At 38.7% G+C, this 23,467-nt stretch overlaps 2 protein-coding genes across 6 annotated transcripts; one reads left to right on the top strand and one right to left on the bottom strand.

Moving 5' to 3' along the window:
- Window positions 1–238: 238 nt before the first annotated feature.
- On the bottom strand, window positions 239–14,857 carry LOC139575275 (electron transfer flavoprotein subunit alpha, mitochondrial-like). Its single transcript, XM_071400234.1, has 11 exons — window positions 14,711–14,857; window positions 12,930–13,094; window positions 12,393–12,474; window positions 12,110–12,192; window positions 11,146–11,245; window positions 10,140–10,250; window positions 9,846–9,947; window positions 9,661–9,729; window positions 9,411–9,493; window positions 2,114–2,179; window positions 239–376 (listed from the first exon to the last, which is right to left on the bottom strand). Exons 1-11 carry the CDS (start codon window positions 14,855–14,857, stop codon window positions 254–256), a joined length of 1,131 nt encoding a protein of 376 aa, XP_071256335.1. The 3' UTR covers window positions 239–253.
- Window positions 14,764–19,705, top strand: LOC139575797 (insulin gene enhancer protein ISL-3). 5 transcript variants are annotated; one of them, XM_071401109.1, is made up of 6 exons: window positions 14,764–14,943; window positions 15,379–15,568; window positions 16,059–16,321; window positions 17,525–17,805; window positions 18,474–18,641; window positions 18,956–19,705. In XM_071401109.1, exons 1-6 carry the CDS (start codon window positions 14,886–14,888, stop codon window positions 19,070–19,072), a joined length of 1,077 nt encoding a protein of 358 aa, XP_071257210.1. In that variant the 5' UTR covers window positions 14,764–14,885; the 3' UTR covers window positions 19,073–19,705. The 5 variants fall into 5 exon arrangements, with proteins under 5 accessions (XP_071257210.1, XP_071257208.1, XP_071257209.1 ...); XM_071401107.1 differs by having other exon boundaries at window positions 17,525–17,817; XM_071401108.1 differs by having other exon boundaries at window positions 17,522–17,805.
- Window positions 19,706–23,467: the final 3,762 nt, after the last annotated feature.

Below are 23,467 nucleotides of genomic sequence, written 5' to 3'. Positions count from 1 at the left end.
TACCCATCAGGACTAACCAGATCAAGGACATGAACACTGACACTTTAAATGCTGTCATGAATTAGAAATACTGGGCAACATACAGGTTAAATCCAGTGTATCAGTGTTAACTTGGATAACACTCATAGCACTTTACTAAACTTATACAGGGTGTGGTGTACAATACTGCATTTAGCCAATGCTGAAGATCTAGGTCCACCTCCTTAAGATGAACTAAATATCTACCTCCATATAGGGATTCATTTCACACCTTTTATATTACAATATCTAATGGTGTCATCATTGACAGTCTTACCTTGAAGAGATCCTCCACCAAACCGTAGTCAGCTACCTGGAAAATAGGTGCCTCTGGATCTTTGTTGATGGCAACGATTATCTAGAAATAAAACTCAGTAAGAGCATTGAAGATGGGTCGTGGCTGGGTCTTCCAGAAACACGTGTCACAGTTCGTCTGCATACTGTACATGGAGGCTAAACCAAACACTTAAATCATAAATTACAAAGATACATTGCTATGTAAATTGTTGATCCACATCCTAAAGCAGTGAGTCAGCATCCGGCATTAGGACAATATCAGTCACTATGATGAGAATCAGAATTAAGTTAAAATAAATAATAAAGAACAAAATAAAGTTGTATTACCATCCCTTACTACTCTCTCAAGTTATATATACACGATGCTTTCATGACATATTGCATAGCTTGTTAAAGCAGCAAACATACAAGCCCAAATTAGCTGCACTTAAGTGATGTCACTTATGAATGTGTTTTTTTTTTAAGTGGATGAAAGTGATTGAAAACAGCTCCATGACATCAAGCGGCTGGATATACGTAGAAGCAGAGTACATCTCATTCAAAACAAATAGATATGGGACTATGGCTGCATAATAGTACATAATACTGTGGTCTGACACATTCAGAACACATCCCACACAAGACACCCTACTCTCCTCTTAAGAAGCGCCGAAGCAAGAGAGAAAATACAAATAAATTATACATCATTCTTTAAAAAGCTTCTTCAGGTTCCCTTTTAAAACACACTTCTTAAGTGCACGGGATTCCGGAGCAGATAGCTCGCCTTGGTGGAAGAAATCCACTCAGGAGACTGTTGTCATGGCTACGAAAGAGTTTTTCCATTTTGCATTTACATAAAACAGTTCTCTTCCAGTGACAGACGTATTCTGCCTTCCACTTGTTGTAAAATTGGGTCAACTACAGCGAAAAAAGAGGAATGCAAATAAGAAAAGTTACTTTGACCAAGTTAATTCAAATCCTCCTCATATATAGACATTCTCAAAGAGTGAATTGTTGTAATACTATTAATTAGGTAAATTTTGGCTTTTTCGAATCAGCCTATACAGTAACAGTGTTAACTGAACTGATTATTGGAATGGGTGATCTTTATACTTTCAGATAACTTGAAGATATCAAATGATTGTTTTTTTATCTTCAAAATGAGACAGCCAGTTTCAAAGAGTTGTAAATATTTTGTATTAATTAATACATGTTTTTACATTAATAGAATTTATTTTAAATCAATATGACATTTAATCAGTATCCCCATTGTTTTACTGTATGTATATCTTTACTTGTTAATCCATCACTAGTGCAAATTCCATAAAAGGCGGTAGAATAAGCTTAGCTACATGAAATTATGATAAACATGAGGGTGAGACGTATTTATCACTCTCTTGGTGACAAGGCGCTACATCACAAAGAGCTCAGAAGACTTGAATAAAATAATCGACACCACAGTTAATTTAGCAATCAGACGCACACGCCCCATAACTATATGTACTTATGCATGACTTGCGACAGCAAGAATCAGCAAAAAACTATGTTTTAAAAAGCACAACTTCTTTAGGGAAACATTGTTACATTTTCAAAAACCTCTTGCTGTATAAAACATATTCTGTATTTTGTTTGGAGCACTAGAAAAATTCAGAATATCTTGCATCCTCAAATCGTTTTTTTGAAAATCAGTAGAACAAATCTTTTTACATTTGTTTAAATGAGAAGTATTATCCACAAGTAATAACACAGCTATACCACAATAATACCACTAGCTTATTTAGACTGCTTAGTTTGATGTGTGTGATGTGGTGTGCTGTACCTTGCTGTCCTTCATCCCAGCCAGGTGCTGAATAGCTCCAGAGATGCCCACTGCGATGTAGAGTTCCTGGAAAAAAAACATAAAATGGCCAGTCAGTATATAATAATGTAATATCAAAAATGTAATTCATATAACAAAAAATGGTATATTATTGCAATAATACTACAGAGACATAATGCATAAATAAATAAAATAAATCAGCTTTCAAGTTTTAATAAACAGAGTGTTTATTGTAGGGAGAACAAAAAAATCTATTTTGAAAGAAAATCAGTCTCAACCAAATGAATGAAAAGGTTTGGCCACAATATGATATGTAAGACTATTGATTTAACCATTACTTTTCAACAACTTAAAATGCGAAGATGATGTGTGTTTTCACACAGACATACACAGCATGGTCATCAGAGAATCCCTATGACCACAGCCTTACGAGATAGGCTCTCCTAACCAGTAGTCTGGTGAACCAAGTTGCTGTGACCATAAGTGACCAACACCAGAACCACAAACTGAGCCCCAATCCCCCGGAACCCTTTACATCATACTCTGACCCGATAGGCAGTCAATTCCTGAACATACATCTCAATGGTTTTGACCAGTGTGGTCCTTTAGGGTGTCTGCCAGCCAGAGTGTGGGGGCCTTGGCCCCTGGCTGCAACATTACCATCCATTCTCCAGGGAGCAGCACATCAATTGCTTTCAGCTAAATGCACTCACATATGAATATTTCAGTAGGATTTAATGTTTCAGCTGCAGCCCCAGAGGAACAGAGCATCAATTTGTGAACACAGTTCTCCCGGAGTTAAAAGCCAGGCCGGATAATACAGTATGAAAGGCACTGTCAATCCAGAGGCCTTTTTTCCCCCCAGACTGGGAGAGAGAGAAAATAAAAAATAGAAAAGCTTCTCCCCGTTAGCCTCCAAGTAGGTCCCCAGCTGGGTATAAACAGCTTTTTGAAAGTTTCCCACTACAAACTGCTATACTTGGGGGGGTCATTTAGCCATGGATGTTTTTAAAGTATATGTAGGGAGAGGAGAATGGCCAGACGCTTTGCCAAGCTTGGTCAGTTTTGCCCTCCTCTTCTGCCTGTCTGTCTGCTTGCCTGTCTGGTGTTTGGTCTCTCCACAGCTGCTGTGAGCAGTGGCAGCAGGGCAGGGACTCGGTGCACCCGCTGGCCTGTTAATAAAATCCCCCAAAGTGATGCTGAAACCCAGTGGTTCACACAGCACAGCTCCCCTCAGGTGTGAGAACACAAGCTCCTGTACACATAGCCAGATTGTGACACAACTGAGTTAATCAACCAGGTGATCACGGGATGCTGCTGTGTGCAAACAGACAACAAAGGACAACAGGTTGGCTAACGACACTAAATACTGTTAGACTGGCTCAGTGGTATCTCAGGACTGAGTCCTATAACTGGTTTGACAGAAGAATCTATGATATTCAATGCCTTGAAAAGCATATGAAAAAAGGGTAAAAGTGGTCCCATTAGAAGTCTTTATTTTGTTATATTTGTACTGTAGGCCTACATGTGACAAAGCTTGTGAAGATAATGAGAAAATTATAAAAGTTATCACTTGAAATTATTACTTCAGTCCTCTAAAATCATAAGTAAAAGACTATATCAACCTGCATCATTCTGAAACCACCAATGCCTATACAGTGCTCTCACTTAACAATAGCCTTATATTATAAATGTTTCTTTATTTGTTCCTTATGACAAAACCTGAAACAATTGTATGTCATTATTTTAATCAATTGTTATCGTATCCCATTTCAAGTAAAATACATAGTCTTTATAAGTAATTAACAAGAATACAATAATCGAAAACGTTATTAATTTTGCCAGCATTGTTTTGACAGGTACATTGAGTCAAGCGGAGGTGTTGCTCTCCTCATTTAAGTGACACGGCGTCTTGTAAAAGCCACTAATAAGTTTTATCCTGATGAGTGCAGTTCATAATAAAATACACGACAACGCATGTGTAAACTAAAACAGGCCACTGACAGTTACACTAATAAGGTCATAATGGCCCAGGTTCCTGAAGCCAACAATGCAGAAATGCCCGCAGGCAACAATCAAAAATGTATCCTAATTATCATGTGAATACTGCATTACCTCTGAAGAATGATAAATTATAAATCCACAACATGGTTCCCCTCTCAGACAGGCATGAGGAAAGATGTGATTTCTTTGGGGGGGGGGGGGGGGGGGGTTGGAGTGTTTCTGAAGGCTTGTCATGGAATTATGGAGATTGACATACCATCCACTGCTTACTGTGTAGAAAATATACCTATAACTTTAAATATATACAGTACCAGTCAAAAGTGCAGACACACCTACTTAATTAAGGGGTTTTCTTAATTTTTTACTATTTTCTACATTGTAGAATAATACTGAAGACATCAAAACTATGAAATAACACATATGGAATCATGTAGTAACCAAAACATTTTAAACAGTCTTGAAGGAGTTCCCACAAATGCTTAGAACTTGCTGGCTGCCTTTCCATCACTCTGCGGTCCAACTCATCCCAAACCATCTCAGTTGGGTTGAGGTCAGGTGATTGTGGAGGATAGGTCATCTGATGCAGCACCATCACTTTCCTTCTTGGTCAAATAGCCCTTACACAGCCTGGAGGTGTTGGGTCATTGTCCTGTTGAAAAACAAATGACAGTGGGACTAAGTGCAAACCAGATGGGATGGCGTATCGCTGCAGAATACTGTGGTAGCCATGCTGGTTAAGTGTGCCTTGAATTCTAAATAAAATCACTGACAGTGTCACCAGCAAAGCACCCCCACACCACCTCCTCCATGCATCACGGTGAGAACCACACATGCAGAGATCATCCGTTCATCTATTCTGCGTCTCACAAAGACACGGCGGTTGGAACCAAAAATCTCAAATTTGGACTCATCAGACCAAAGGACAGATTTCCACCGGTCTAATGTCCATTGCTCGTTTTTTTTGGCCCGAGCAAGTCTCTTCTTATTGGTGTCCTTTAGTAGTGGTTTCTTTGCAGCAATTCGGCAATGAATGCCTGATTCACACAGTCTCCTCTGAACAGTTGATGTTGAGATGTGTCTGTTACTTGAACTCTGTGAAGCATTTATTTGGGCTGCAATCTGAGGTGCAGTTAACTCTAATGAACTTATCCTTATCCAGAGATAACTCTGGGTCTTCCTTCCCTGTGGTGGTCCTCATGAGAGACAGTCTCATCATAGCGCTTGATGGTTTTTGTGACTGCACTGACTGACCTTCATGTCTTAAAGTAATGATGGACTGTTGTTTCTCTTTGCTTAATTGAGCTGTTCTTGCCATAATATGGACTTGGTATTTTACCAAATAGGGCTATCTTCTGTATACCACCCCTACCTTGTCACAACTGATTGGCTCAAACGCATTAAGAAGGAAAGAAATTCTACAAATTAACTTTTAAAAAGGCACACCTGTTAATTGAAATGCATTCCAGGTGTCTACTTCATGAAGCTGGTTGAGAGAAAGCCAATGTGCAAAGCTGCCATCAAGGCAAAGGGCAGCTACTTTGAAGAATCTCAAACATAAAATATATTTTGATTTGTTTAACACTTTTTTGGTTATTACATATGTGTCATTTCATAGTTTTGATGTCTTCACTATTATTCTACAATCTAGAAAATAACAAAAATAAAGAAAATTAGTAGGTTAGTCCAAACTTTTGACTGGTACTGTATATATAATATTACTGTAAATAGTATATTATTACATTTGGTTACATCAATTATATTTCAATTGACCTGATTTGTTTTGAATATTAATTGCAATACACAAGCAATGAATGGTTACTGGTTTAGTATGTTGCATTTCATAGCCTTCTGTGATTGTTTCCTGTTTACATTGTGTACAACAATATTGGCAGAGTTGTCCATTTTGAGGGGCAGGGTGGACTCACAGCACTTAAGTCTCCTTCCTAATGAGTCTGGTAAATCATTTAGGACCTTAAATCAGCCATTAACTACATTACAGCCGCTTCAGACTGCCCTAATGTGGGTCTGATGACAGCTGGGATATCCCTGTCGCGAGCCAAATTACCCATTTAGCCTTTTTAAGCTTATTCAATTTAAAATAATTAAATAATGTCACAATACAGAGTATTGTCACACATTCTGTGATTTTGTTTGTATTGTTTTGGATAACAAGTGTGTGCTTGCCTGTATTAATTCCCTTTAACCTGACGTAGCAGGCATAAGAGAAACGCCTGAGCGGAGTTCCCACATTTGGTTTTCAGTGGAAAAGGAAGCTAGGTTGAAAATAGCTGTATTCCTGAAAACCGGAATATGCAACTCGACTAAGGCTAATTCCCTTTGCTGTGAGGGGTCTGTCTTGTGGCTTGTTGGCTTTGCCAAAACATACACAGCCTCCGCAATCTTGGCACACACACACACCCCAATCCACACACATCTGCTAACTAACACACTGTACACACAATTGAATGTAGGAGACAGATAAGCCATCTTTGGAGCATCAAGATCGAGAAAATACAGTGCATTCGGAAAGTATTCAGACCCCTTGACTTTTTCCACATTTTGTTATGTTAGACTTATTCTAAAATGGAATAAATAAAAAAAATCCTCAATCTACACACAATACCACATAATGACAAAGCGAAAACAGGTTTTTAGAGATGTTCGCAAAATTAAAAAAAATGTAATATCTTATTTACATAAATATTCAGACCCTTTGCTATAAGACTCGAAATTGAGCTCAGGTGCATCATGTTTCCATTGATCATCTGTGAGATGTATCTACAACTTGATTGGAGTCCACCTGTTGTAAATTCAATTGATTGGACATGATTAGGAAAGGCACACACCTGTCTATATAAGGTCCCACAGTTGACAGTGCATGTCAGAGCAAAAACCAAGCCATGAAGTTTAAGGAATTGTCCGTAGAGCTCCGAGACAGGATTGTGTCAAGGCACAGATCTGGGGAAGGATACCAAAACATTTCTGCAGCATTGAAGGTCCCCAAGAACACAATGCTTCCATCATTCTTAAATTGAAGAAGCTTGTAACCACCAAGACTCTTCCTAGAACTGGCCGCTCGGCCAAACTGAGCAATCGGGGGAGAAGAGCCTTGGTCAGGGAGGTGAACAAGAACCTGATGGTCACTCTCACAGAGCTGCAAAGTTCCTCTGTGGAGATGGGAGAACTTTCCAGAAGGACAACCATCTCTGCAGCACTCCAACAATCAGGCCTTTATGGTAGAGTGGCCAGACAGAAGCCACTCCTCAGTAAAAGGCACATGACAGCCCGCTTGGAGTTTTCCAAAAGGCACCTAAAGACTCTCAGACCATGAGAAACAAGATTATCTGATCTGATGAAACCAAGATTGAACTATTTGGCCTGAATGCCAAGCGTCACGTCTGGAGGAAATCTGGCACCATCCCTACGGTGAAGCATGGTGGTGGCAGCATCATGCTGTGGGGATATTTTTCAGAGGCAGGGACCGGGAGACTAGTCAGGATCGAGGGAAAGATACCGGAGCAAAGTACAAAAGAGATCCTTGATGAAAACCTGCTCTAGAGAAACTCCGCAAATACAGGTGTGCCAAGCTTGTAGCGTCATACCCAAGAAGACTCGACGCTGCAATCGCTGCCAAAAGTGCTTCAACAAAGTACTGAGTAAATGTGATATTTCTAAAAATATGTTTTATATACGCTATTCAAAAGTTTGGGGTCACTTAGAAATTCTTGTTTTTGAAAGAAAAGCAAACTTTTTTGTCCATTAAAATTACATCAAATTGATCAGAAATACAGTGTAGACATTGTTAATGTTGTAAATGACTATTGTAGCTGGAAACGGCAGATTTTTAATGGAATAGGCGTACAGAGGCCCATTATCAGCAACCATCACGCCATCGCAGCTTCATTAAATAGTACCCACTAAACACCAGTCTCAACGTCAACAGTGAAGAAGTGACTCCGGGATGCTGGCCTTCTAGGCAGAGTTGCAAAGAAAAAGCCATATATCAGACTGGCCAATACAAATAAAAGATTAAGATGGGCAAAAACACAGACACTGGGCAGAGGAACTCTTGTCTAGAAGGACAGCATCCCGTAGTCTCCTCTTCACTGTTGACGTTGAGACTGGTGTTTTGCGGGTACTATTTAATGAAGCTGTCAGTTGAGGACTTGTGAGGCGTTTGTTTCTCAAACTAGACACTCTAATGTACTCTTGCTCAGTCCTCTTGCTCAGTTGTGCCCCGGGGCCTCCCACTCCTCTTTCTATTCTGGTTAGAGATAGTTTGCGCTGTTCTGTGAAGGGAGTAGTACACAGCGTTGTACCAGATCTTCAGTTTCTTCGCAATTTCTCGCATGGAATAGCCTTAATTTCTCAGATCAAGAATAGGCTGGCGAGTTTCAGAAGAAAGTTCTTTGTTTCTGGGCATTTTGAGCCTGTAACCGAACCCACAAATGCTGATGCTCCAGATACTCAACTAGTCTTAAGAAGGCCAGTTGTATTGCTTCTTTAATCAGGACAACAGTTTTCAGCTGTGCTAACATAATTGCAAAAGGGTTTTCTAATGATCAATTAGCCTTTTAAAATGATAAACTTGGACTAGCTAACACAACGTGTCATTGGAACACAGGAGTGATGGTTGCTGATAATGGGCCTCTGTACGCCTATGTAAATATTCCATTAAAAAATCTGCCATTTCCAGCTACAATAGTCATTTACAACATTAACAATGTCTACACTGTATTTCTGATCAATTTGATGTTATTTTAATGGACAAAAAAAATTGCTTTTCTTTCAAAAACATGGACATTTCTAGGTGACCCCAAACTTTTGAACGGTAGTGTATATACAGTTGCAAAAATGTCTAAAAACCTGTTTTGATTTGTCATTTTGGGGTATTGTGTGTAGATTGATGAGGGGGGCAAAACAATTGAATCCATTTTAGAATAAGGCTGTAATGTAACAAAATGTGAAAAGAGTCAAGGGATCTGAATACTTTCCGAATGCACTGTAGGCTAATGAAGGTCAGCAAAAGTGCACATACATTTCAATTAAAGTCATTCAACAAGACCAAACATAATTACATTGTAATCCAAAATACCTCAATTAAAATATAATTTTACAGAACATTTAATGTGATAGTGTGATGCTGAAAAACTGAAACAATCATATACAATTTATTAAAGTTATGTTATTATTTTCTTATCAGGTTGCTCACTAAGAAATATTGTACGTTGGTTTCTGCTGTGACACAGTGAAATAACAGAGACAATAAAAGGGTGTGTGTTGTATCACTTACAGGTGCTACAACCTTGCCAGTCTGGCCGACCTGCATGTCATTGGGGATGTAGCCAGCATCCACAGCAGCTCTGGAAGCCCCCACTGCATTCACAACATACAGCAGGTTATTAATACACATGATCATACCACGCAGTTACACACAGACAACTGACCTCACTCTTTCCACTGTCCCTCACACATGCACCCACTCACTCTCAAAGATTCTCTCTCTCCTTCTCTCTGATGTACACACACATCGTTATTTATACCTGCAGCGCCCATTTTGTCAGCGAGGTCGTACAGCAGTTTGAAGTTCTCACCGCTCTTCAGCCCTCGTCCTAATGGGACAAAGAAATCAAGTGTTTGGTCACAATGACCTAACAGAATGAAAGGCCAGGGAATGTGAATGACACATTGGCTGAAGCAGTCAGACAGTGTAAAGCTAAGCCCTTACCTCCGGACACCACCACTTTGGCACTAGTGAGCTCTGGTCGATCGCTCTTGGTCAGGCTCTGCTCAAGCCATTCTGACATCCCCGCAGGAGAGGGTGAGGCAACTGCAACAGAATGGACAGACATAACAAAAAAACGCAGCCAATTTAAATGTGCAATATATTCTTTACACTAGCATCTGAATATGCTGCTCTCCATCCATAATCAGGTATTGAAAATATTAATATCTGTTATGATGACAGAAAAAGGTTACTGAGTGGTGCTGCTGTCAACAGTGTAATGGAAGAGTACTGTACCCTGTTCAGTAGCAGCACTGCCTCCCTCCACAGCAGCAGGTTCAAAGGAAGTTCCCCTCACTGTGAACACCTTGACTTTCTCATTGCACTTCACTGTGGCCAGGGCATTACCTGTAGCAAAGACAACACATACAGTAACACCACATACAATGTGTTTGCTTGGTCATATTGAGATATATTCTCAGAGCAAAACCCCTCAATATAAGAAAAAAGGTTTTATAAAAATTTGGGGATCTAATAAAGCTTTTGGGTTTTACATGCGATGCAATTCAGGCAATTCTATAAAATACAATGACAAATGTTCACAGTAATAATTAAAAACATGAAAGAACAGACTTGCATTGTAATTATTTGCATTGTAAGAACTTGCATTGTATGAAGCTAGGGCGGTTCCTGGCATATGCATTGTGAATTACTAATTGGACTGTCTGACAACACCAAAACATCCAAGTGTAAGACCTTTGTCTGTCAAAAATGCAGCAGCAAAATGGTTAAACCCCCCCCACTGAATTTCCAACCAGGAAGAGTCAGGCTCTTGCCAAAGTTTAAGTGGATAATTTTAAATCAGACCCATCTATATCTTATGATTATAATGTGCCCAATCAAAATATGATCTGAGCTTATTCTTCTTCAGGGAGGCTTTTAGTCTTTCAGACTGACAGCTGGGATGACTAGGGTGGATCTCTGTAGTCATTAAGAGGTCAGAAACAACAACAACATGAACTACTATAGCCTCATCACTTTACTAATGAATATAGAACAATCATCTCCATTTAACCCCTGACCCCAGCCCATTAGCAGAGCACTACACCAATACGGAAATCTTTCCAATCATTTATTCTGCTGCTTACGTATGCATTATAGGTTGTGCTAAGAACAGGCCTGCAGCGATAAGAAACTATGTTGTAATGCATAATAATTAGTGTGCTTACAAAATATTTGGGGTCATTTTATACCTCAATGGAATAGTTGTTAATTATAAAATATATTACAACAGGAATCTCACCAGCGTAAATGGTTCTAACGAAGGTGTCTTGAGATTTGACCTCGGTGATGTCAGAGAGAGTTGCAACATCCAGCTTGGCTGACACTCTGGGAAGGAGATTCTGTTGAGCATAATACAGTATTGAGATGATATTCTTTAATTCAACCATATCACCCTGTGGATCTCTCAGGACACAGAGGTGATGGGGAGGTTGATTATTTTAAAATGGGAATGTTTCTCAACATTTTAAGGACTTGGCAAAGTTTGGTACAATAAAGACAAAATTGAAACTATTACAAATAATGTGTCCCTACGGAAACAGTTTAAAGTAGATGACGTGAATAATGCTATAGTACCATGACGGATACAAACTTCCCTCTGTGAGTTGGATAAAACTAGCTTGGGCTACAGAGACTCAAATACAAAACTGTGTGAAGTTTAGCCCAAGGATGGACAATGGAATTCAAAGTCATCTTTGACAAATGATTGCTGATGATGTTTTTAGTAAAATAATGAAATCAAATACCAGACAGTATTAGGATGCATCATCTAAAACACATTCATCTACTCGGGGAAATCGAGACCAGACAACCCAGCCTCAGTCAATATGAGTTGGATTACAATACATAAGATATTGTTTAATGCATCCTAATTCAATAGAAATACCATTAGATCAGCAAGTTGACAGTTCTATTGCAGAATGACAGATTACTGGGGTAGTAATTGAGGGGTAGTACTACACTTACTGGGTAAAATTGGAAGGAAAAAAAACTTTCAGAAGCATTAAAGCATAATGTTTAAAAATGGTCAATCAGACCAACTAGATGTTGCTATGATGATAAAATGCGCTATTATTCATGCATGTCTGGATACATAATAAAATAAATTTCCCATGATAAGGAAGGATTTGATCATTATATAGCTATTAATAATATGGGGGAAATGCAGACATGTGAACACTGTTGTGTTCCAGTCAGTAACTCACCTTCCCAAAAGCAGAAGCTCCTGCACAGATGTGTGTGAAGTTGAACTGTTTCTGGGTAGCAAAAATCAAAGGAGTCAATTCCTCTGTATGGAGAAAAGAGGACCGGGGTTAAAGTACATATTTAGACCAAAAGGAAGTATCATGGCATTCCATCATTCCAACAGTATATATCATCTAAACTGTAAATAAACATCTGTAACTAAGCATATCCACACAGACCTCAGAACGTAACACAAATATCCCATCCCAGAATGAAGGGACTTTCATCATTTCCAAAAAACACCTGGTAACAGTCCTTTGTAGCAGTCATGTTGAGCCACTAGAATCTTCTTGACCGCCTGGACTTCACTGATCTGGTCTGCAACCTGTTAAAGAAGGAAACCAACACAGAAATAAACAGTTAACCATATCAGCCAGCTGTATATCATGAAAGCGCTACATTGTACTGCACAAGGGTGACATATGTACAAAATACCACATTAAAACACAACTTCCATTGATGTGTGACTGAACAGCTGTTAGGGCAGGAGTAGCCAACCCTCCTCCAGCAGAGCTGGGTGTATGCAGGATTTTGCTCCAGCCTTCCTGAAACACACCTGATTCTACCCACCAGAATCATGATTAGCCTAGCTGAAATTAGGTGCATTAGTGTAGGGTTGGAGCAAAATTTGGAAAGGTCTCTCATGCAAAAGAGATGTTTAATCTCAATGAGACCAACCTGGTAAAATAAAGGTTCAATTAAAAAAGTTGCATGCACACTGGTAGCTCTCCAGATAAGAGGGGTTGCCACCTCTGTGGGGCACCGTAGTGACAGTCCTACCTTGGCACAGTTGGTTCCAACCACCAGGCAGGTGACCTCTCCTCCCACCTTGCTGGCAGCAGTAATGGCGTTCAGTGTGATGGGTGTGAGCTGGTTGTTGTTGTGCTCTGCTATTACCAGAGTACTCTGAAACCTCTGGGCCAGACAGGGCTGCAGGAGAGAACACTACCAATCTCCATTATGAAACTGCTTTAAAAAGAAGACTTAGACATTTCTGATTGTCAATAACTACTATTTTGGTCTTGAATGATAAACTCGACAGAGGGCTTTGGGCACATTATCAGACTGGCTCTATCAAGTTAAGTGTAAACAGTAGTGTGTACAATGGTCATTATAAAACGCAAAAAAGGCAATATGAAATACGTTTGTCGAAAACCAAAAGGAAGGCTATAGCCATGTCAGGTCAACTGTGTGTTTTGTCCTCCAAGATAACGAAATCACTTGCTAGTTTAGTTTAACCCAAGTCAGGTGACACACTGTACTGTAGCTAGTTATGTGGCCAAAATCTGGATTAGTTTCATGCTCTACTCTGACACGATAACCGTTAATAGTTTCAATGTATGTAGTTAACAGTACAGTTGCAAATGAGAGTGAAAGTATGTTGTCGACATGCCATGTCCTCAACTGACCTCAGACAGACTTCAGTCAGACTAGCCAACTAGACGTTGGTGGCAATCTGAAACGGTAGAAGAAATTGCTGCATTTGTCAACACTGGAGTTTTACTTACCAATTGTCCCAAACTTCTTTCTAGCTAATCAGCTACATTTTTGCTAGCTATTTGTCTTGATCTAAACAAACACACAAAGCTGAGAGGCATCAGTTAATTCTCCACTCTTGTATCTCGCGAGAACAATGTACTCTGATCTCTCCGCGTCTCTTTCACTTTAAACAGTGAACTCAGAGAATAGCCCTATCTAATAATTTCAAGAATAGCCCTATCTAATAATTTCATTATGAATTCAAAGGCCCTTTAAAAGTGCAAAAGACCAGGGATTTGAGAATGCATGTACTGTAGGCTATAAAATACATGATGTAAGCATTCCATTCCATCCATAGACATAAACTTTTATATTTAATTGGAAAAATACAGGCTAATGTAAAATATGGCAACCAAATGGTCATAAATAAACCTGTGAATTATCTGGAATTAAATAATGAGAGCCCTATACTCCAAAATTGCGAGACAATGAAAATAACCTACCTACATTGTATTAATTTGATATATGAAATAGAACAAATTCAATACAGAAACTTTGTGGATACATTTTATTTTATTTATAACTAAAAAGCAGGTACCAGTCTAGAGTGGCTCACTGCGCTGCTCTCCTGTCCTGGCATGAAGCAGTAAAATTGTACTTCTAATGTTCCTCCAGTAGGTGTCCTTGTTGTTCTCGAGTAGATGGATGGACTGATTCACATGGTGTCAGGTGTCATGACGGGTTGTCTGTGTGCATTCTCCTCTGTCTCAGGAAAAACATGCAATTTACTGCTTACTCCTGCTAATTCCAATGCCAATGTAGGCCTAACAAAAGTGTACAGATTTAAAATAATTAGTAGTAATTATCAGGAAATAATGCATCAACCAAAAAAGCTCTCCATAAACGTAGGCAAATATCTAAGCCCCAAAATGACCTTAGAATTACCTATTGCATTCTAACAAATAACCAACTGTTTCAAAATAAATAAACATTTTGAACTACTTAATTGTTTAAAATCTCTAGCGAGACTTGATATGACAGTGTGAATATGTTATGTGGGACGAATGGATGTCCAGTTTTACGCGTGACGTCAGAGAGCGTGTGGGACACTGCAGCGCCTCTTCTCGGGGCCGTCCCACAGTCCGAATTGAAGTTATCAGACAGCCAGGCACAGGCCACTCACCTCCCTCCTTTCTCCTCTTCTTCTCCTTCTTACTTATTTTCTGCATCTTATCGCAATCCCGTCATCATTCCTGTATGGTGGATATTATTTTTAACTCTTCTTTCTTGGGTGATATGGGGGATCATTCCAAAAGTAAGTGGCATTTTTTTTGCATGTATTTTTATCCGCTTTTCACAGTGTTGTAGATTACCCTACAAATCGTAGCCTCTGAAATTAAAACATGTTCTATTATCGCATTCAAATGCCATCGTATTTCATATATTTATTTGCATAAAGCAAATTTAATATATTCGTATTGGTATTGTTTTGTTATCCATAATGCGTACTTTTTCTTGTTTATAGTTCATTTTATCTTAGATTTCTTTCAAAACGATTGTGCATAATTTCAGAACAGGTCTTAGTCATTGGAATGTAATACAGTGAGAAACTGGGAGTATGTCGCTCTGTATAAAACAATTTAAGACGAAGAAGTGACATGTAGGCCAGTGGCTCTCAAAAAGTGTGATTTAAGGTGTCAAGAACTGTGTACATGGGAAAGAATGGTTACAATGTCTGTGCTCTCTGCAGAGAAGTCCGGATTCGCGATGTGTGTAGGCTGTGGAAGTCAGATACATGACCAGTACATTCTGAGAGTTTCCCCGGACCTGGAGTGGCATGCAGCCTGCCTGAAGTGTGCAGAGTGCAGCCAGTACCTGGATGAGACATGCACTTGCTTCGTACGGGACGGAAAAACATATTGCAAAAGAGATTATGTAAGGTAGGGATTGAAATTCTTTGGAAATAATCTGTTAGTGATTGAACGTATTTTAACGTTGGTGTGAATGAGGAGGTAGCCTACAAACTAATATATAGTATATCCCATATACATGCAAGACTTGTACCTAAATCACAGAGGCTTATTAGGCCTAAAAATACAAATATCCTTGTTTTGGAAGGTTTATAAAACAAAGTGTGCTCAGTCTGTGTAATTCTATGCAAAATGTATCTGTAGTTCAACGCATAAAAGGCCATTTGACCTACAATTAAGCAGCTTTTCTACAATTAAAATAGTTCGTTCAAGTTAGCTTTTATACTTTGATCCTGGCTAAACAATGCACAGTAATATTTATCTTAGCCTTGTTTCTGACGTTCGACGTAGACCTAGTAATGTAAAACCTGGAATAAAAACTGTAGTAACAACAAATCAAATGGCTGTTAGAAGTTGTTGTTTAATTCCATATATTTTTTGTTTAATTTATTCCTTGCAGGTTATTTGGAATAAAATGTGCAAAATGTAACCTGGGATTCAGCAGCAGTGATTTGGTGATGCGAGCCCGGGACAACGTGTACCACATCGAGTGTTTCAGATGTTCCGTGTGTAGCAGGCAGCTCTTACCGGGGGATGAGTTCTCTCTCCGGGACGAGGAGCTGCTGTGTCGGGCGGACCACAGTTTACTAATGGAGCGGAGCTCCGCCGGAAGCCCAATCAGCCCCGGACATATCCACTCCAACAGATCACTACACTTAGCAGGTCAGTTGCACATACAAAACAACACCACCACTGACTTCTGTAATAATAATAAGAGGAACAACAACAACAACAATAATAATAAGAATATGGAGGCAATCATCTTAATCAGAATGATGATATTCATTGTTATATTAATGATCATAATAATTGCCTGATAATAATAGTCTCTAAATATATTTCCTAGAATTATCGATAGGCCTAATTTTATGACCATAACCATCCAGAAAAAAAATCAGATGCAAGCTTTGAGTCATTAAGATGTCAATAACTAGGCTATATTAGGCAATAGGCGACCAAAATCAGACTGACCTTTAAACTTTTCCATGGAAAATCACTGAGATATGATTTCATTTTTATACCAAGCTTTTAAAATTGATAGATTTTGAACATAAGTCACGTTGGATTTTTTAAGGATTTTGATATTTGATATTTACATGACTATTTAATAGTGTTGACCCAATAATACAAATACAGTAGGCTATAATAACTTCAAAGATTAGGCTAATCACTACTCCTTGACGTTAGGCCTATCAGGATCATCTGGATAACAATAAATACGATTTTACAGATCATCTCTTAATGTGCAAATTAAAGAATTGTAGTAGATAGAAATGTTAACGAGTAGTCCTACACACAGTTGCTGTTGACTAATTGACTATTCCTTTTTAATTTAACAGAAACTTAATACATGACATAAACAAGGAGTGCGTCATAGTGCGTGGATGGGAATCTGTAGCCTATTGAACTATAATGCAATAAAGCTTACATGCTTTTAGAATTACATTGTCATTGGGGCCTAGACATAATTGTTGCTCAATATGGGCGATGTATTTTTAGGGGGGAATACCAAGATCAAATGGAGTACGTGTGGATGGAGAGACTGTTAATTACTATATATATACGACAACAGTCTCTCCATCCATCTCCATCCATACGTGTGGATGGAGAGACTGTTAATTACTATATATATACGACAACAGTCTCTCCATCCACACGTACTCCATATATTATAACGCAAGAGTTGAATAAATTATATTTTAGATTAATAAGAGTAAATAACGGGCTATATAACCTATAGCAAGGAACATACTCCAGGAAAAAACGCATTTGCATAGACTAGAATAATAATTAATAATAACAATATAAGTCAAACTTTAGTTAATTTCCTTTTTTATTAAATATAATTCCGCCTCTCTTCAGCAGAGCCGGTGACAGTACGGGCACCACACCGAAACCACGTCCACAAGCAGTCAGAGAAGACAACACGAGTGCGAACCGTTTTGAACGAGAAGCAGCTCCACACGTTACGGACCTGCTACAACGCCAATCCGCGGCCAGATGCGCTAATGAAGGAACAACTGGTGGAAATGACCGGCCTCAGCCCAAGGGTTATTCGAGTTTGGTTCCAGAATAAAAGATGCAAAGACAAAAAGAGATCTATTCTCATGAAGCAACTTCAGCAGCAGCAACACAGTGATAAGACTGTAAGCATCTTCGTAAGTTAATCTCGGAAACATTTTTTATACTTCTATTAGCCTATTACTTTTTCTTTATGTTTGGTTCATCGTTGAATCCTTACATTTTTGCGATAGTTGAGGTATGTCAGCACAGGCTGGTCTCATAGACTAAACATAACATAGTAAACGAAAATCCGGGATATAAGAATTGCAATTAGTAACATATCATACGAATTGTAATTCGTAACATTTCATACGAAATGGATGATAGACATCCACAAATTATTACCATACCAAACGTACATATCATACTAATATAAGTCTCCGATATTTTCGTTTACTATGTTACGTCTAACCTTGAGTCCAGGTTGGTCAGCAAAGAAGTACTTGAGGCCAAATGGTTACCTCTTAATTAAAGGCAAAGAATTCGTTTCTCTGGAATGATTTGACCAGTGCCACACTTGAATAACCCTTGGTCCGAGGCCGGTCATTTCCACTAGCTGTTCTTTCATTATTGTTTTTCTGTATTCAACCTGCCAATAAATAATTAATCAAGAATTCAATTGTGCATGACCTGTATTGGAAAGCAAAGACTACAGAACAAAATCCTGACATTCTTATCTGGGAATTTGATGGTTTTCTTCCTCTACCAAAGTGTAGATTTAATTTGGATTTCCTATCTAATCTCGTATTAGAGTCTACAGGGGCTCACAGGTACGCCTCTGGTTGCCAGAAGCCCTATCAGGCACGACAACACGGGGCAGGGTAACTCGGTGGAGGTGCAGACCTACCAGCCGCCCTGGAAGGCCCTCAGCGAGTTCGCCCTGCAGAGTGATCTGGACCAGCCGGCCTTTCAACAACTGGTAAGATAGAGGAGACATTCTATACTTGCATGCTAATGTGGGTGCACATGTGGGTACGCGTAATTACGCACGAACACACGTTCAAACTCTCTCACACACACACGAACGCACGCACGCGCGCAAACAAACACACACACACATTAATTTAGATGACGACAATTTCAGATTTTTTTTCTTAACTTTAATGTCATCAATTTAAAATGTATAAGTAATAACGTTAAATGGCAAATTTCAAAGTCAGAAGTGGCAAAATTTGTAGCCTAAACAGAGCCAGAACAGATTTATTTTGACATCACTGTCTTTGCACATTATAGGTGTCTTTCTCGGAATCGGGTTCATTGGGAAACTCCTCCGGCAGCGACGTGACTTCTCTGTCATCGCACTTACCCGACACCCCGAACAGCATGGTACCCAGTCCCGTGGAGACGTGAGACCAGGCTACCAGCCTCGGTCCCAGGCCTAGCATGTTCCCGCCCCGGTCCCCGGTCCCCTGCATGTGACCAGCTCATCACAGCGTCCTAAAGACAGAGGAGTCGTTTCGGACATGGAGAGGAAAGTGACATATTCTCAATTTTGAACAATTACCTAACGGCACTATAAAGCAACGCGTACGAAAGCCCTTCTTCTTAAGACTCAGTTCAGCATTTTTGAGGATATCAGTGACAAAACAAAAACCGATCTTCGTTGCATGAACCGAAAGAAGATAGAAGATTCTCGTGATGGATTTACAAAACAGCCTCCCTCCATATTACATTGGAGCCATTTGATGTCGAACCAGATGGACATTCTGCAATTCATTGTGAACATATCGTGTCTTGGTTTCTTTATGTGATTTTTGATACATTTATTTCGTTATCAAGTCCATAGATTCGTGTGTTTGTCTTAAAAAGGAGCATGATTTCCGAAGATTATATAAAACAGATTCTTGTTGTTAAATATTTGATCTTAATAGTAAGAGGGCAGGTTGTTTGAGCCTCTCTAACAAAAGTAAGTTATTATTATTTATTGTCAGGACAACGATTCATAAAGGAATTAATAACTGATCAAAAATAAACTGTTAAATCTTTATAATGTCTAAGGTACAGTCTTTGCATAAACTCTTGTAGAATTTCCCAAGATAGGCTTACACCCCCGTTCCCTCACTCAGCCTGTGACAGGCAGTTAATCAAGTTGACCAGTGGTTATTTGAGCTCAAAACCTTCAACCAAAGGTATTCCCAAAACGAGTATGCTTCACGCAAACTTTATAGGCCCCCAGTTCCCCGAGTTTCTAAACCACAGAGGTGTAGGCCTATATACAACAAATCAAACACCAATATATTTCAGAATTTATCAAAATAATAATTGTGCTAACAAGGTGAATAAGTTTTAGTTCCCTATTTATCCCTGCATTAGGCTTTAATTAAACCACTGCAAAAAGTAGGCCTATTTAATTGCGATACAAAAGGATGGATTAAAACGTCAATGATCGAATACTGAGGGTCCATTGATGAAAGCATTTACAAATAAATGTTGAATGTTATGACTATTATCAGGATAATCTGATAGGCCTATTGATTTGGGGAAAATATTTATAATCATGTGATTATGTTATTTTTATACGCAAGCTATTTAATAATTTTAACTTTAAAAAACATTGGAGCTTAATGTGGAATGAACAATAATAATTTTTTAAAAGTAAATAAGACACCCTCAATTTGAGGGTTAGCGCAGCCTACCTAATGCTTAACATAACAGTTTTTCTGAGGCTGGGAGATTGGAATTAAGGTGGATTGGCTTCTGGTCATTTACTTTCTAGGGGCGAATTTTTGTTGTGATCAATTCAGTTTCACTGGTTAAGTCACAAGTCTAGACAGCCAACAAGGATCGGCGGCTTCTTATCTGCGCCTGGGATCACCTGCAAACGATACATTGAATGAAGCCACAACAAACCCACTTCTCTCTTTGGAAAGAGCTAGTTTAGGGGAGAGACCAGCTCGTAAACCCACCCTAATCTGGCCGCAGTTTATTTTCATTCCACTCAGTCAATTGCGTTATTACGCACGGGTCAGACGTCTCAGTAATGACATCTCAGACCAAGTACCTTTGTGTGTTTTTAACCGGGCTACGTAAAGACTAGGCTACCTGGACACAATTAGTTAGCACTCATCAAATAATTTGAGATAATAGGAACAATTAACAAAAAAAATACAGTAGACTAAGACGAAATGTATAGCCTATTATTAATTATCCCATTTGTAGTTGGCTATAAATTCAGTTTAAAAGTGGGTCTAACTTATTATTTTAATGTCTGACCATACTTTCACAGGATCAAAATAGACTCATGAATGGAACTCTATATCTTGTAGATTTAATTTAATTAGTATTAAACATCATTATCCTAATTCAACTCAACTATTGGCTAGGCCTACGATTTATTGATTGATCGATTTCATTATAGTGTCATGCATCTTCATGATTCCCAGCCCACATGGGCTTATACACTGTAATACAATTATCATACTTGTATATGGACACACTTACCTACCTACCTACCTACCTACCTACCTACCTACCTACCTACCTACCCACCTACCTACATACATACATACATACATAAACATTTGCATTCCCAATGAAATTAAAACAACTGAAAACACTAAACAAAAACCTATATCTAAATCGGAAGTTCGAATGACAATGGGTAGATAATAGATGTGTAATTGAGCTGTTTTAGAGACGTTGCAGGAAACAATGCTGCCTGTTAGAGATAACCGGAGATAACCAGAAGTTACTGACAGAGGAATAACAATATTGGTGCAACTAGCCTGGAGAGGAACGTTTCAAGAGACAAATGTCCTAGATACACATTTATTATACTGTAGATTCATAACATTTACAAAGTTGTATTCTTCACTTTAAAGTAAAACACATTTCAACCCTATATACTCAAAATGCCTGGAATATTTCATTTCGAGTGTGAATTAAGAGTAGGCAAACTAGTGTGGGAAACGGATAGGCCTATGGTCATTTTGATGGAATTGGTAGGCTATTTCAAACACAATCGAAAAATCTAAGCGAGATCATGGGTCAAATTAACATGTGAACTTTATCAAACCTTAGTCAATCTGACCTATTTCATTGCAGGAATATCAGAGTAGGCCGTAGCAAAAATAGTGCATGATATCCTGTCGAATTGGTTGAATTTCAGATGGATTTTAACCTATACTTCTCATATCTATTGATATCTTACCACATAAAAATATAAAAATACTTAATAATATGAAATCATTTTTTATTAGACTTTTAATAAAATACCACACGACAGCCATCACATAATCCTATAACATCAACCTGAATTCGCTTTAATTTATGCTTTTCACAGGGCAGCCTGGAGAAGACCATTGCATATTTACATTTATTTTATTACGTTTCCATTTGAGCTTGCTGATAACCGTGCCAGTTAAGGCCTGTATGATTTAATCACTATTGGCAATACTAATTGCAAAAGAAAATATAAAATCATGATTTACGAAATTCCATGAAAACGACTGGCCAGTGTAAACAGAACATTCAAGAAAAGTCATGCACGCAAAGTTCATGACAAAAGTTTGGAACGTTCGAAAAACTTAAGATAGTGCAACATCTATGTAGTATCTGTTGTTGATCTTTTATCAGCTTTTTAATGGGCGTGTCTATCCATTGCGTTAAACCAGAACCACAACAAACACTATTAACACCCGTTCCCGGGAGCGTTCTGAGCGCGCGCGCGCACACACACACACACACACACACACTGAGATAGGAAATATATGACATGTATTAATGCTAACTAGAGAGACACTCCAGAATTTCAACATTACAATAATATATGGTCTAACCGAATGACAACCCGTTTCTGAGCTAGTCCTGTCAACCAATTAATTGATCCCATTCTGAAAAATGAATAGTTATGTTTTAGAGGAGTAAAGAATTACTTGAATGATTTCAAACCATTTATTCAGTCATATAGCCTACCTTTGCATTTGCATCTGTGATTGCGTCTTTAGTTCAGCGGACACTTGCGTAATATATATAATTAACATTTGATTGATTCCTCACAGTAATCTGTTTGAGAAAATAAGGACTGCTTGCCTGCCATCTGACTCGGTCTAAAAATAACAGAGGGCATTTAGTTGCTACCTGGTCACTCAGTGCAACTGGACTCTTCTGAAGGGCATTGTACCACATCATGAATGATTGAATACACCAAACAATTGACATAAGTCAAGGTGTGATGCAACACTCTAATTGGTTGGACTTGTGAAATCGAATAGCAGGTCCTGTTTGGATAGATTCCAGCGTGTTGTCCCAGTCCCATCCGTGGCCGTGCGCAGTGAATGGAGCAGTACTGTATAGCGCGGCCGGTTACAGTGGCCCAGACCGGACTCACCAATGTTCCACACAGAGAAGGGGTGTGTGGTTGGCATCATTCTTCCACTAATTAGTGTAATACCAAATTAGCTCCAAATATAATTATATTGGTTTAGCTTATCATAATAAAAGAGCCAAATACAAACTAATAATGCATATTTTGGGCTGTCATAAAACCATAATAACTGTTGTATAAAAAAGAATGACAGATACATTTAAGGTTTAAGGTTTAATTGAATAGTAGCCTATACACATTTGCAGTTAAAAGATGAATGCCAAGGCATGAGTGTGGAAGAGAGGCCGCCATACTGACCTGGAAGGAAAAGCTGCAAGTCCAACATCTCAAGGGAATCACTCTGACAGCTTGATTTAATATAGAGACTATGTTTTAAAAAAAAGAGACAAATAAGGGGGCTGGGAGGAGAGAGTAGCATG

Source organism: Salvelinus alpinus, chromosome 5, assembly GCF_045679555.1.
Source record: "Salvelinus alpinus chromosome 5, SLU_Salpinus.1, whole genome shotgun sequence".
Taxonomy (NCBI): domain Eukaryota; kingdom Metazoa; phylum Chordata; class Actinopteri; order Salmoniformes; family Salmonidae; genus Salvelinus; species Salvelinus alpinus.
Note: the sequence above shows the minus strand (reverse complement) of the source record. Positions and strands in the feature narration are given on the sequence as shown.

Bases quoted from the DNA above. Each gene is read 5' to 3' on its own strand.
- LOC139575275 (XM_071400234.1), bottom strand. From the start codon at position 14,857: ATGCAGAAAATAAGTAAGAAGGAGAAGAAGAGGAGAAAGGAGGGAGGT. The intron at 11,246-12,109 runs GTGAGTTACTGA...TATGCTCAACAG, and splicing joins GAGCTTCTGCTTTTGGGAAG to AATCTCCTTCCCAGAGTGTC. The intron at 9,730-9,845 runs GTAAGGGCTTAG...TTGTCCCATTAG, and splicing joins CAAAGTGGTGGTGTCCGGAG to GACGAGGGCTGAAGAGCGGT.
- LOC139575797 (XM_071401106.1), top strand. From the start codon at position 14,886: ATGGTGGATATTATTTTTAACTCTTCTTTCTTGGGTGATATGGGGGAT. The intron at 14,944-15,378 runs GTAAGTGGCATT...TGCTCTCTGCAG, and splicing joins TATGGGGGATCATTCCAAAA to AGAAGTCCGGATTCGCGATG. The intron at 17,818-18,473 runs GTAAGTTAATCT...ATCTCGTATTAG, and splicing joins ATAAGACTGTAAGCATCTTC to AGTCTACAGGGGCTCACAGG.